Raw genomic sequence first — 13,409 nt, forward strand, 5'->3', positions numbered from 1 at the left:
ATGATTTAAAAAATCTGAATACTTTTTTGATTTTTGCTTTAAAAAACCCTTTCCAGTGATCAAGGGGGCGGTTCCATCTGCTTTTCTAAAGGCACCTCTCCCCTTCATGTGTGTGAACAATAAATTAACAATACGGGTGGGCAGAGGCAAGATTCCCTATCCATCATTTAAGGCACTCAAACTGACCGAATTTCTTACTTAAATCCAAGCACGTACGACCTGCACAGCACCTACCTCAGCTACTCGTGCCATTTTCGTGCCATCCTCCTCGATCAGCCAAAACGACACCAGAATCCTAAAACTTACAGTGCCCAGAAATCCTACGCAAGGATTGAAGTAAAGAGAGTTTTGAAGCATCTGTCAGTGGAGCCCTTAATTTGAAGAACAGCAAGAGCAGTGGCCGCTTGTGCCGTCGGACTGTTCGCCATGGAATTGCAGCATCCAAGTGACAGGCAGCTCTGGATAACTCACACTGTTCATCATGTCAGGCTTTTTTCATCCGTTGACAACGAGGTCCAGAAGTCTCACACAAAACCCTCCTTATCCGCTCCAACAATGGCCGGATAACACATCAAATCGCGTCATTATTGCTGTCGCATCATCTCACACAGAAATGCACCCACTGCCAACTTCTGCTCCTGCACTGTACTTTTCTTTTCTTCCGTCGTCAGCTTTTCCTCAGCGTTTGATGGCGTAAGGTCTGATAAACCATTTGTTATTCTTCTTCTTATGTTTTTTTAAAAGGAAAGTGGGCGTTTTTTTTAAATCATCGAAAACGTTCTATTAAAAAGAAAACAAAAGAAGTCTCACTCAGTATCAGATAAAATTATTCAATTAGTTAAGGCAACGAACAATTCAAAATTTCAACATCTTTTAATTATACATCATATTTAAATTTTTTTTTATAATATTTTTTTATAAATACTGAAGATTGAACCGTGAGTACTGATCCGATGATAAGACCGAGAGATCCTCATGAGGACAAGATCAACGACACGTGAAGGTCAACAGTCAAAGGGAGATCAACCTCATGGGCTCGATGAGCGGACGGGACAGGCCGAGCATTAGGCAATGAACTTCATCCTAGGGAACAACCATCTGGCCGTGAGCCCAAATTTCCAATGAAGGGAAAAAGATCATATGGCCGAGCGGACTATCCGCTCGGCCGTATCGCAAATCAAGAGTAAAGGCCGAGCGGTTGCCCGCTCGGCCAGGGTGTCAGGCTATGAGAGCCGAGCGGGCGACGACTCTGAACCATCCCGGACGGACAACCACCGAAGCCTGACCAAAGGCGAAGGGTTTGGCCGAGCGGTTTGAAGGCCGATTCGGGAAGAGGAAGTCAAAAAGTGTGGGACAGTGGGGACGTCATCTTAGTAACCCCTGTTGCTGACAACAAGCATGTTCGAGGACTAGGTCATACTCAGTATCGTATGACAAAGGATTCTGCTGTCCCATCAAAGAGACGCTCAGATTGTAGCAGTATGGTGTCAGACATGCTTTTTTGACAAGCCCATGCTGCGGTATGGTATAAGACACGTGTGCACCTCGGTTTGTGTGCACCAAGCTCCCTTAGCTCTATATAAGAGCACTTGAACTTCACCGGAGGTATAAAATCTCTGATCTTGAAAGCCACCTTCTTGTTCTTTCGTCTGCCTAACTTGAGCGTTGGAGGGTCGTCGCCGGGAACCCCTTCTCGGCTCGACTTCTGTGCAGGTTCGCCGGAGCATCTTGCGATCAACCGGAGATCTACGTCAGCAGCTTGGAGAGCACCACGTGCCTAGCATCCGTTGATTCAGCTTTCGGACAGGATCAATTTGGCGCCGTCTGTGGGAACGCTCCTGCATCCGATCGGAAGCAATGGACAAAGCTGGACGACCGCATACGGTGACGCTCTCCACGGAGGAACTCGACGCTCTGATCGAGTCGAGGGCAGCTAAGCTTGTGGAGCAAAAATAGAGGGAACAAGCCGAGCGGATTGAGCAGCAAGCGACATCAGTATCAGGGGGCCGAGCGGAAGCACCTCAGGCCACGGTTCCGTTTCACCGGGCCCTATTCCGCAAGCCTCCGGAAGCCACGGCAGTTAATCGTGATCGAGGGTCATCATCAGACGAAGTGCCAATACGAGACAGCAGAAAAGGCAAAGCCCCCGAGCGGAAGCTTCTCCCGAGCGGGTCAACTGTCAGTTTTCGGAAGCCATCTTGCGGGACCCTCTGCCAAAGCACTATGTGCCCCCGGCGATCGGTGAATATAATGGAACCACCGACCCGAACGATCATTTGGGTAAGTTCGATAACACGGCTACCCTTCATCAATACACAGACGGAGTAAAGTGTCGAGTTTTTCTAACTACCCTCTCGGGATCGGCTCAACGGTGGTTTTGGAGGTTGCCGGACGGATCCATCACAAGTTTTAAAGACTTCCGCACGACCTTCCTTCACCACTTTGCAAGCAGTGGGCGCTATCAGAAGACTAGTGTCAGTCTGTTTGCCATCAAACAAGAAGCCCGCGAATCGCTCCGAACCTATATCCAGCGGTTCAACAAGGTGGCCATGGAGATCCCAACGGCCACCTCAGAAACCATGATGAATGCCTTTACACAAGGCCTCGTGGACGGGGACTTCTTCCGATCGCTCATCTGGAAACCGCCTCGAGACTACGACCATATGCTACACCGGGCCAACGAATACATCAACGTGGAGGAAGCCCAAGCGGCCCGAAGAAAGGAAACTCCCACCGAACGAGCTCCCCCTGCCGAGCGGAAGCCGCACACTACTCATCAGCCGCCCAGAGGATCGAGGGCCGAAGCAATCCGCTCCCCCCAGGCTAGGTTCCATGTACAAGAGGTAACTGCCGAGCGGCCCAAACCAAAGAAAAAGGTGTGGACCCCTATGTTTTGCTCATTCCACTAGACGGACACGCACAACACAAGAGATTGCCGGAGTCTTCCCTTGATCGCTCATCCCGTTCCCCGGATTGACGGTCGTCGGTCGCCATCGTCCGACAGGCGACAGAGAACTCATGAAGCCGATCGGACGATACCCGACCGCCGACAAAGACAGACTCCCGAGCAGCATCATACTCCCAGGTGTGAGAATCTCCGGATGTCTAGGGAGCAACCCCGACCGTCCGCTCGGGAAGAAGAAAATAGAAGTAACACTTCCCGAGGCGAAATCAACATTATAGCGGGCAGGCCGACCGGAGGCGACTCTAACCGAGCAAGGAAGGCGAGCGTCCGGCAACTCCAGATCCATGCGGTCGGCTGCAGCCAGGAACGGGCGAGCGGACCTGAAATCAGTTTCGGGCCAAAGGACTTGGAGGGAGTCGATGTACCACATGACGATGCTCTCCTCATCAAAGCGGTAATAGCTAATTATACTATTCACCGCGTTTTTATTGACACAGGAAGCTTGGTCAATATCATATTCAAAAAGGCCTTCGATCAACTACAAATCGATCGAGCCGAGCTACTGCCCATGACAATCCCCCTCTACGGGTTTACGGGTAATGAAGTTCAACCGGTCGGACAAATCCGGCTGACCATTTCGTTGGGAGAGGAGCCACTCTGAAGGATGCGGACTGCAAACTTCGTGGTGGTGGACTCTCCGTCGGCGTATAATGTCATATTGGGACGACCGACTCTCAGTGAATTCCGAGCGGTCGTCTCCACCTTCCACCAGAAAATCAAGTTCCCGGTTGAAGACAAAGTGGGAGAAGTGCGAGGAGATCAACTAGCGGCTCGGTGATGTTACGTCGAGATGGTCCGAGCAGAATCCACTTTCGCTCGGAAGACGCCACGAATCGAGGTGAACGCTATAACTGAAAAACCTCCCTCTTTGGTTTATGAAGAAAAAGAGGAAGTGCAGATTCACCCGACCCGACCGGAGGCCACCACGTTCGTTGTGGCCGATCTGGAGGCGAGCCAGAAAGAGGAAGTGATCAAATGCCTCCAGAGAAACTGTGATGTCTTCGTCTGGTCGACGCACGAGCTGCCCGGAATTTCGCCGAGCATAGCGCAGCACGAGCTACATGTCCGACCGGACGCTCGGCCTATGAAGCAGAGAAAAAGGGATTTCAGCGCTGAACAGAATGCCATCATCCGGACGGAGGTTGAGAAGCTTCTGGAGGCTGACCATATACGCGAGGTTCAGTTCCCGAGCTAGCTGGCGAACGTAGTATTAGTCTCCAAGCCGGGCAATAAGTGGAGAGTGTTCATAGATTTTCGGGATCTCAACAAAGCTTGCCCGAAGGATTTTTATCCTCTGCCTCGGATCGATCAATTGGTGGACTCCACAGCTGGCTGCGAGTTGATATGTATGCTCGACGCTTATCAAGGCTATCATCAAGTGCCGCTCGCCCGAGAAGATCAAGAAAAAGTCAGCTTCGTTACAGCCGACGGCACTTATTGCTATAATGTGATGCCGTTCGGATTAAAGAACGTGGGAGCCACTTATCAGCGCTTGATGAACAAAGTGTTCAAAGAGCAGATCGGGCGAAATCTGGAAGTATACGTGGACGACATTCTCATCAAGTTCGTCCGAGCGGCCGATCTCTTTGAAGACATGGAAGAGACTTTCCGAACGCTACAGAAATATGGAGTTAAGCTGAACCCTCAGAAGTGCCTGTTCGGAGCAAAAGGCGGGCGTTTCTTGGGATACATAGTGACCGAGCGGGGCATCGAGGCAAATCCCAGCAAAGTGAAAGCATTACAAGATATGCCGTCCCCAAGAAATTTGAGGAAAGTGCAGCGCTTGACCGGTCGGATAACTGCTCTGTCCAGATTCATCTCCAAGACCGCAGACCGGAGCCTACCTTTTTTCAAAATCTTGCGCAAGGCCACTAAGTTTCACTGGGATGTAGAATGCGATCGGGCGTTCAAAGAGCTGAAGACGTACTTGAACTCTCTACCTGTGCTAGCCAAGCCGACTGTAGGTGAGCCACTTTGTATCTATTTATCTTCAACTGAGCAAGCAGTCGGCTCGGCACTAGTAAGGGCGAGCGGAGAAGAACCTGTATATTTTCTAAGCCATATTTTAAAAGATGCTGAATCTCGCTACACTGGGCTCGAGAAGCTGGCTTTCGCCGCTCGACGCCTCCGTCCATATTTCTTGGCTCATACTATCATCGTCCGGACGAATAGCCCATTGGGAAGAGTGTTGTTGAATCCCGAAGCGTCCGGACGGCTCATCAAATGGACAACGGAGTTGAGCGAATTTGACATTCAATATCAGCCATGTTCGGCGATAAAGGCGCAATCCTTGGCGGATTTTATCACCGAAGTGCAAAGGCCAGAGCACGAAGCTATGTGGAAATTATTTGTGGACGGATCGTCCACCCGGCTTGGGAGCGGGATTGGCGTGCTATTGCTCTCTCCCCAAGAGGAAAAGATGCACTTATCCGTCCGGCTGGATTATAGAGCTACAAATAACGAAGCAGAGTATGAAGCCCTTATAGCCGGCTTACAGGCCGCCTGGCATGTGGGAGCCGGACGGGTGACGCTGCATTCAGACTCTCAGTTGGCCGCTCAGCAGCTTTCTGGTACTTTTGAGATTAACAACGCTCGGCTCAAACTCTACGCTGAAGCCTTCGAAAAGCTTAAAGCCAATTTCAGAGAAGTTATTATCCAGAAGATACCCCGAGCGGAAAATCAGGCGGCAGATGAATTAGCCAAAGTCGCAAGTTCCATATCACCGGTTGTCATCCAGCAGCCAATTGAACAAGTATCTCTGGTGGCGCACGTTGACCGGATGGAGAGCCTCACATTTCCGAGTGATTGGAGGACACCCATCATGGAGTTTCTCCTCTCGGGTGCTACACCCTCCGACCGGGAGAAAGCCCAGCTACTGAGGAGGAGAGTCGGTCGGTTAACACTCATTGGAGACCAACTATACAAGAAGGTTTTCTCCCGCCCTCTTTTGAAATGCGTGAGCTCGGAAGACGCAGCGTACATCCTCTAAGAAGTGCATCAAGGTTCATGCGGAGGGCATCCGGGCGGACGATCACTGGCTAAAAAGATTCTGTTGGCCGGATACTTCTGGCCAACCCTGTAAGCAGATGCTGCTCGGACCGTGTCGACGTGCCTTTCTTGCCAAAAGTATCATAACTTCTCACACCGACCGGCGGAGGAAATAAAGGCAGCTACTGTGTCCTATCCATTCGACCAATGGGGAATGGATATTGTGGGTCTGTTTCCTATGGCGACCGGGCAGCGGAAATTTCTACTAGTGGCGGTCGATTATTTTTCCAAGTGGGTGGAGGTCGAGCCGCTAGCTAAAATCACCGAGCAGATGGTCAAGAAGTTTATCTGGCAACATATCATATGCCGGTTCGGCATCTCTCGTCGACTTGTTTCCGATAATGGGCGGCAGTTCGCGGGAAAGTTGCTCGAAGATTGGTGCAGAAGCTACGGCATCGAGCAACACTTCATGTCTGTGATGTATCCCCAAAGCAATGGTCAAGCCGAAGTAGCCAACCGAGAAATTCTTCGCATTCTGCGCGCTTGGCTCGACCATTTGGGAGGAAGCTGGGTGGATGAAGTGTCTGGCGCCTTATGGGCCATCCGCACGACCCCAAAGGAAGGAACAGGCGTCACGCCTTTCCATCTGGTGTACGACGGCGAAGCGGTTATTCCTGTCGAAGTCGGCGTCGAGTCCGTCTAGATCCAGAACTATGATGATGGCAACGCCGAGCGGAGGAACATGGAGCTGGATTTGGTCGACGAGGAGCGAGCCAAGACGTCCGTCCGGCTGATGGCGTACCGACAACGGATGAAGCAAAACTACAACCGGCGCGTAATCCCCAGAGCATTCCAGGTTGGCGACCTTGTCTGGAAGAAAGTAAAGTCGGTCAGCGACGTCGGCAAGCTGGAAGCTCCTTGGGCGGGCCCCTTCAAAGACATCGAAAAGCTCCGCTCGGGTGCGTATTATTTGGAGGATGAAGACGGGCGGCAGCTGGATCGACCATGGAGCGCGAATCATCTCCAGCCGTACCGAGCTGGGTAAGAGGTGCGCTGATGTAATTTTGCATATGCTTTGGTCGCCTATGTACTTGTAATGCAGGCAGCACAAATGATAAAGGATGACAAATAACTTCGCTGAATGGCAGTGTTAAAGTTAGCCTTAAAGGCCGTCGAGCTCCGACGTTAAAAACCGAGAGACGAACTGGCGTCTATAAACCCGCCGGCCGGAAGACCGTCGAGCTCCGACGTTAAAAATCGAGAGACGACCGCCGGCCGGAAGACCGTCGAGCTCCGACGTTAAAAATCGAGAGACGAACCGGCGTCTATAAACCCGCCGGCCGGAAGACCGTCGAGCTCCGACGTTAAAAATCGAGAGACGAACCGGCGTCTATAAACCCGCCGGCCGGAAGACCGTCGAGCTTCGACGTTAAAAATCGAGAGACGAACCGGCGTCTATAAACCCGCCGGCCGGAAGACCGTCGAGCTCCGACGTTAAAAATCGAGAGACGAACAGGCGTTTATAAACCCGCCGGCCGGAAGACCGTCGAGCTCCGACGTTAAAAATCGAGAGACGAACCGGCGTCTATAAACTCGTCGGCCGGAAGACCGTCGAGCTCCGACGTTAAAAATCGAGAGACGAACCGGCGTCTATAAACCCGCCGGCCGGAAGACCGTCGAGCTCCGACGTTAAAAATCGAGAGACGAACCGGCGTCTATAAACCCGCCGGCCGGAAGACCGTCGAGCTCCGACATTAAAAATCGAGAGACGAACCGGCATCTATAAACCCGCCGGCCGGAAGATCGTGGAGCTCCGACGTTAAAAATCGAGAGACGAACCGGCGTCTATAAACCCGCCGGGCGGAAGACCGTCGAGCTCCGACGTTAAAAATCGAGAGACGAACTGGCGTCTATAAACCCGCCGGCCGGAAGACAGTCTAGCTCCAACGTTAAAAATCGAGAGACGAACCGGCGTCTATAAACCCGCTGGCCGGAAGACCGTCGAGCTACGACGTTAAAAATCGAGAGACGAACCGGCGTCTATAAACCCGTCGGCCGGAAGACCGTCGAGCTCTGACGTTAAAAATAGAGAGACGAACCGGCGTCTATAAGCTCGCTGGCTGGAATACCGTCGAGCTCCGACGTTAAAAATCGAGCTATGAACCGCCATTTATAAAGCCTCTGGACGGATAGCTGTTCGCATGGTATGACCCCGTCGTAGGCGCCGACCCATAACCGGTCTTACTATTAAGACAAGAATAAGGCCATCGTACGGCCGAGCGGCTCCCTTATAAAGAATACTTGAGTGAAACAATTACTATGATCAAAACAAAGGCTAAGGATGAATATCGGTCTAGCAAGCAAATAACAAGCAAAAACAGAGTTCATTCACGCCGAACGGCGGCCAGACAAAAGAGTAGTAATAAAGGTGTTCGCGCCAAACGACGGGCGTACAAAAAACGGTTTAAATACTCCTCACTCGTCGAAATTGAAAAGGGCGTCAGGGATAGAGCCCATCATGATAGCCAGATCTTCGGGGGGGGGGGGGGGGGGGGCGGACAGCTCGGATGGTAGGTGGCCCTTAGTCTTCAAATAATCAACCGCCACCTTGATAGCCTCTTCAAAGGTTAGGGACAGCTTGTCGCTGAACTTTTCACCAAACTCGTCCGAGCGGACGAAAGCTTTTCTCACTTCAGCCAACCGGCCGAGCTCCCCATCTTGATATTCTTTGAGCGTGGCTTGGGAAGCGTCAAGGGCAGCCTGGAGATCTTTCAAATCCCCTTCAGATTTGGCCTTTTCAGCCGAGCGGCTCTCTCGTTCGGTGGTTAGTAGGTCGTCCAAGTCCTTCACGCGTTGTTCCAGCCCCCGGGTTTCCACCTTCATCAAGTCCATATCGTCGATGGCCTTGAGCTTCCGGCTGGTCGCGAGCTTTATTTCCTTATCGCGCTGCTTGACTAGAGCCTCGAGCCGAGCCACTTCACTCGCCAAGTCAGAAGATCTATTCCGGTCGGCTTCCAAGAGCTTCTTGGCTTTCTCCAAAGCAGTCGTGGACTGTCTACTTTCCCCCGAGGTTTTGAGCTTTTTCAGCTCGTCCTCCAGCTCGGCTAGGCGATTGCTGATGGCGATCTGCTCCACCCAGTTCTGTGAACGAATGTGATCAAGTTAAAAGCTAAACCAAATTAACCAACAAGACAAAGGATATACCCCAGTCACCTGCTGCAAATTGCTGTCGCCTAGTTGGTTGGGGGTCATAAGAGCGATTCGGAGTCGGGCGTCCTCCCAGGCTTTGGCGAGAGGACCTGTGAGAGTGATTTGCTGTTCGGGCACCATTGGCCGATCAGCAGCCAATAAATATTCCTCCGACGGAAATCGCAAAACAGTTTTTATCACCCGCGGGCCGCTCGGATCATCTTGAGGCGCAGCTGCTTTGCCAGATGGCTCGCCAATTGTGGAAGGACGGTCGCCCAATCGTCTAAGGCGACGCAGGGTCCGAGGAGGACTAGTAGGTGGCACCTCGGAGGCAGCCCGGGGAGAGCCGAGCGGCGTAGGGGTGCTCTCTTTGGAAACCGCCTCGGAGATCACGGGAGCATCATCACCCCGCTCGGAACGCTGCTCATCGGATGGGGTCGGCTGAGAGGCTTGCTCTTGCCGTCTGGGTTTCCGAGTCGCTAGAGGAGCCTCATCCGCCGAGCGGCCCTCTACCTCGGCTTGAGTAGAGGATGCGATATCGCCCCCAGCCTCGTTGAGAGAGGCAGAAGCGGTTAGGACTTCAAGGGCAATTTGAGTCCCCTCCTCCCCTCCAAGTGCCGAGCCAGCCGAGACCAACCCCCGTTCGGCGACCTCGTTATCCTTCGCCGCCTCAATCTCAGCAGCTCTCAACTTAAGCCGCTCGGTAGCCTTGGCACGCCACATGATTTCAGCTGCAGAAACAAAGAATAAATCAGTTAGCACAAAGGAAAGAGGACAATAAGAATGCTTGCTCATGCTGCAAGGCAGGTCGGCTTGGACGGGGGACAAGCCAAATATATATAGCACTCCCGGAAGGAGCAACTTATCGATGTGGTAACGCTGGCCGACCAGCTGGTTGGCTGCATGAAGATAGGCCGGGTTGCTCTTAAACTTGCCGAGCTCCGGTTGTGTTGGTACTGCCGTTTGCCATTTGGTACGGAAAGCTGGTAGCGCGGGAAAACGCAAGTAGAAAAAATGTTCCTTCCAGTGCTTGTTGGAGCTCGGCATATTGTCGAAAAGAACAAAACCTATCCTAGATTGGAAAATGAAAGTGCCCCACTCGGATTGTTTCAGATAGTAGAAGTAGTGGAAAACTTTGGGGTCTAGTGGGATGTTGTTCAGTTTAAAAAGAATTACCACCCCGCTCAGCAGCCTAATGGAGTTCGGAACAAGTTGGCCGAGCGGGATGCGAAAATAATTGCACACTTCTACGAGGAACCGGTGCGGAGGAAATCGCAGCCCGACCAAAAATTGGTCTCGGAAAAAAAGAACAGTGCCAGGTGGCGGACCATGAGGTCGGTCGGTGGGGGTGGCTAATACTATATTGTGATCAGCCGATAGTTCATATGTACGAGCGAGACGTAGGGCGTCCTCCTCGTCAAACCGACTCTCCATGGTCGTGTACCAAAGACCAGGAGCGCCGGCGGTCGGCTGCGAAGTACTAGCCATAGTCGAAAGTAAGGGAGAAATGCAAGGCGAAAAGGAAACAATAGAGCAAGCGATGAAAGATGGCGACAAGAAGGAAAGAACAGCTAATGAAAAGTGCAAAGGAACGACAGAATGAAGGGTGGCGGAGGCTTACGAGCAAGAGGATGATCGAAGAAAGAGGCTGTGAAGTCGCTGGACAGCCGAAAGATGAAGTCGCCGGAGTAGAAAGAGCAGCAGGGCCTCGGAGCACTAGGGAGCAGAAATGCGGTGGAGAGAAGAAATCGAAAGCTTTATAGCGTTGGCCCCGAATGACCTCAGCCGTCAGATCCAGGTCGCAAAAAACGAAGCTGTTATCGGGCCGTGCATTTCAAACAGCGGCTGTCCCATCGGAGGTAACGCCATCGCCGTACGCTGACAACAGCGGGAACGCCACGTGTCAGCAGGACATAGGGCGCATTTAATGAACGCCCCTTACCACGCGCAGCGCGCGTGCTTGGCGTTAATGGAGGAGATTCGGCATGAATTCCGAGGAGATATTGAAGGCGTCAGCATAATAGCGCCGAACGGGCATGAAGAAGAAGGTAAGCCGAGCGGATGAACCTTCCCGGGCCCAGCATAGTGGTCGTTACTCAGTCAGACCGGCAGTCCAGTCAGTCGGACTTGACACCTCTTTCGACTGGACTTAAAGGGGAGGCAAGTGATCCGGTGATAAGGCCGGGGGGCCCTCATGAGGGCAAGGTCAACGACATGTGGAGGTCAACAGTCAAAGGGAGGTCAACCCCATGGGCTCGATGAGCGGGCGGGACAGGCCGAGCATTAGGCAATGATCTTCATCCGAGGGAACAACCATCTGGCCGTGAGCCCAAATTTCCAATGAAGGGAAAAAGATCATATGGCTGAGCGGATAGTCCGCTCGGTTCTCATAGCCTGACACCCTGGCCGAGCGGGCGACGACTCTGAACCATCCCGGACGGACGACCACCGAAGCCTGACCAAAGGCGAAGGGTTTAGCCGAGCGGTTTGAAGGCCGATTCGGGAAGAGGAAGTCAAAAAGTGTGGGACAGTGGGGACGTCATCTTAGTAACCCCTGTTGCTGACAACAGGCATGTTCGAGGACTAGGCCATACTCAGTATCTTACGACAAAGGATTCTGCTGTCCCATCAAAGAGACGCTAAGACTGTAGCAGTATGGCGTCAGACATGCTCTTCTGACAAGCCCGTGCTGCGGTATGGTATAAGACACGTGTGTACCTCGGTTTGTGTGCACCAAGCTCCCGTAACTCTATATAAGAGCCCTTGAACTTCACCGGAGGTATAAAATCTCTGATCTTGAAAGCCACCTTCTTGTTCTTTTGTCTGCCTAACTTGAGCGTCGGAGGGTCGTCGCTGGGAACCCCTTCCCGGCTCGACTTCTGTTCAGGTTCGCCGGAGCATCTTGCGATCAATCGGAGATCTACATCAGCAGCTTGGAGAGCACCACGTGCCCAGCGTCCGTTAATTCAACTTTCGGACAGGATCAAGTACCAAAATAATAATCTGAATATCTTAATAAAATACATACTTAATCTATACAATCTTAATATAAAGATTATATTTAGCAACTACTATAACAATTTTAACAACGATCTACTATCATAAGATTATTTATTTATTTAATATTTATATTGTAACTATGGTTATAATATGTGTAATAAATATAATTTTATAATGGTTATAACATGCCCCATCAATTTAAAAATTAAATCAGAGATTTAAATTGAAGATAATTGTACTTAATAATTTTAAAGGTACATAATTAAACAAGACTAAATCATAGGACGAAGTGTTCTTTGATTAAAAAAAAATTACAATAAAATGTTACTTTCATAATTTAAGAAAAAAAAACTTCTTGAATTGTTACAACTTTTTTATTTGAAAATGGTTGAGTCCTAGATTTTTGTGTGGATCCTACCATGTGAAAAAGATGTCATTTCTAGGGTTGAATATTCGGTCAAAATCAAATTAATCGAATCGAAAATATCAAAAATTGAACAAATTAAAAAAATTTTAACTAATAGAACTGACCAAATTTTTCTATGAAAACCAAATGATATAATCAATAAAATATCGATCAATTCAATTTTTGATTGAATTAATCAAAATTTTAACTTAAAAACTTAGATTTTATTTAATTAATTATATTTTTAAATAAAAAATAATCAAATTAATATTCTTATTTGATTTATTCAATTTAATAAAATTATAAAATCTAAAATTAAAATCAAATCAAATTAACTAAAATCAAATCAATTTTTTTTAAAAAAATTTAAATCTAAATTAATCGAATGGAATTTCTAAATTTAATCTAATCCGTTCGGTTAATTTGATTTTATCATATTATTATTCACCCCTAATCCTAACGTATTGTATGACATTCATCAAGATTTTTAATTTTTTTTGTAAAGGAACATTGGGAGCGCTCCCAACCTTTTAGGTCATTCTCCAGTATCTCCGAGATGCTCTTAGTGATTCATACCGCCTAAACAATGCTTGATTCGGTGCAGACTGATTGATAGAGAGAAATACAAACTGCTGCTAGTGTGACTTTGTCATCGTAACAAGAATCTTCCTAGAAGCAAATTTAGCTTTTTATGCAATAAAAACATTGACATTGATTTGATCTCTATAATAATCTGAAGGAAGGCATGGTGGGGAGCACTCACTGTGTCGACTGACGAGCAGAAAGGAGGAAGGAAGTCACAGTCCTGCATGACGATTGAAAGGTAGCTGCATCAGAAATGTTGCACTGAAATGGCTACTG

The 13,409-nt window shown here is 49.7% G+C and overlaps 1 protein-coding gene across 1 annotated transcript; it reads right to left on the reverse strand.

Annotated features, from left to right (window-relative positions):
* Positions 1 to 320: 320 nt before the first annotated feature.
* Positions 321 to 10,630, reverse strand: LOC122043656. Its single transcript, XM_042604260.1, has 5 exons — positions 10,594 to 10,630; positions 10,031 to 10,125; positions 9,158 to 9,850; positions 8,645 to 9,046; positions 321 to 458 (listed from the first exon to the last, which is right to left on the reverse strand). Exons 1-5 carry the CDS (start codon positions 10,628 to 10,630, stop codon positions 321 to 323), a joined length of 1,365 nt encoding a protein of 454 aa, XP_042460194.1.
* Positions 10,631 to 13,409: the final 2,779 nt, after the last annotated feature.

The sequence above is a fragment of the Zingiber officinale genome, chromosome 2A (genome assembly GCF_018446385.1).
Source record: "Zingiber officinale cultivar Zhangliang chromosome 2A, Zo_v1.1, whole genome shotgun sequence".
Lineage (NCBI taxonomy): Eukaryota > Viridiplantae > Streptophyta > Magnoliopsida > Zingiberales > Zingiberaceae > Zingiber > Zingiber officinale.

What these genes read in the sequence shown, in the direction of transcription:
- LOC122043656 (XM_042604260.1), bottom strand. Translation starts at nt 10,630, where the DNA reads ATGGCTAGTACTTCGCAGCCGACCGCCGGCGCTCCTG. An exon ending in ATTTGCAGCAGGTGACTGGG is followed by an intron (nt 9,047 to 9,157) that starts GTATATCCTTTG and finishes GCCGAGCTGGAG; the next exon opens with GACGAGCTGAAAAAGCTCAA. An exon ending in AGCTCGGCCGGTTGGCTGAA is followed by an intron (nt 459 to 8,644) that starts GTGAGAAAAGCT and finishes TGAGTTATCCAG; the next exon opens with AGCTGCCTGTCACTTGGATG.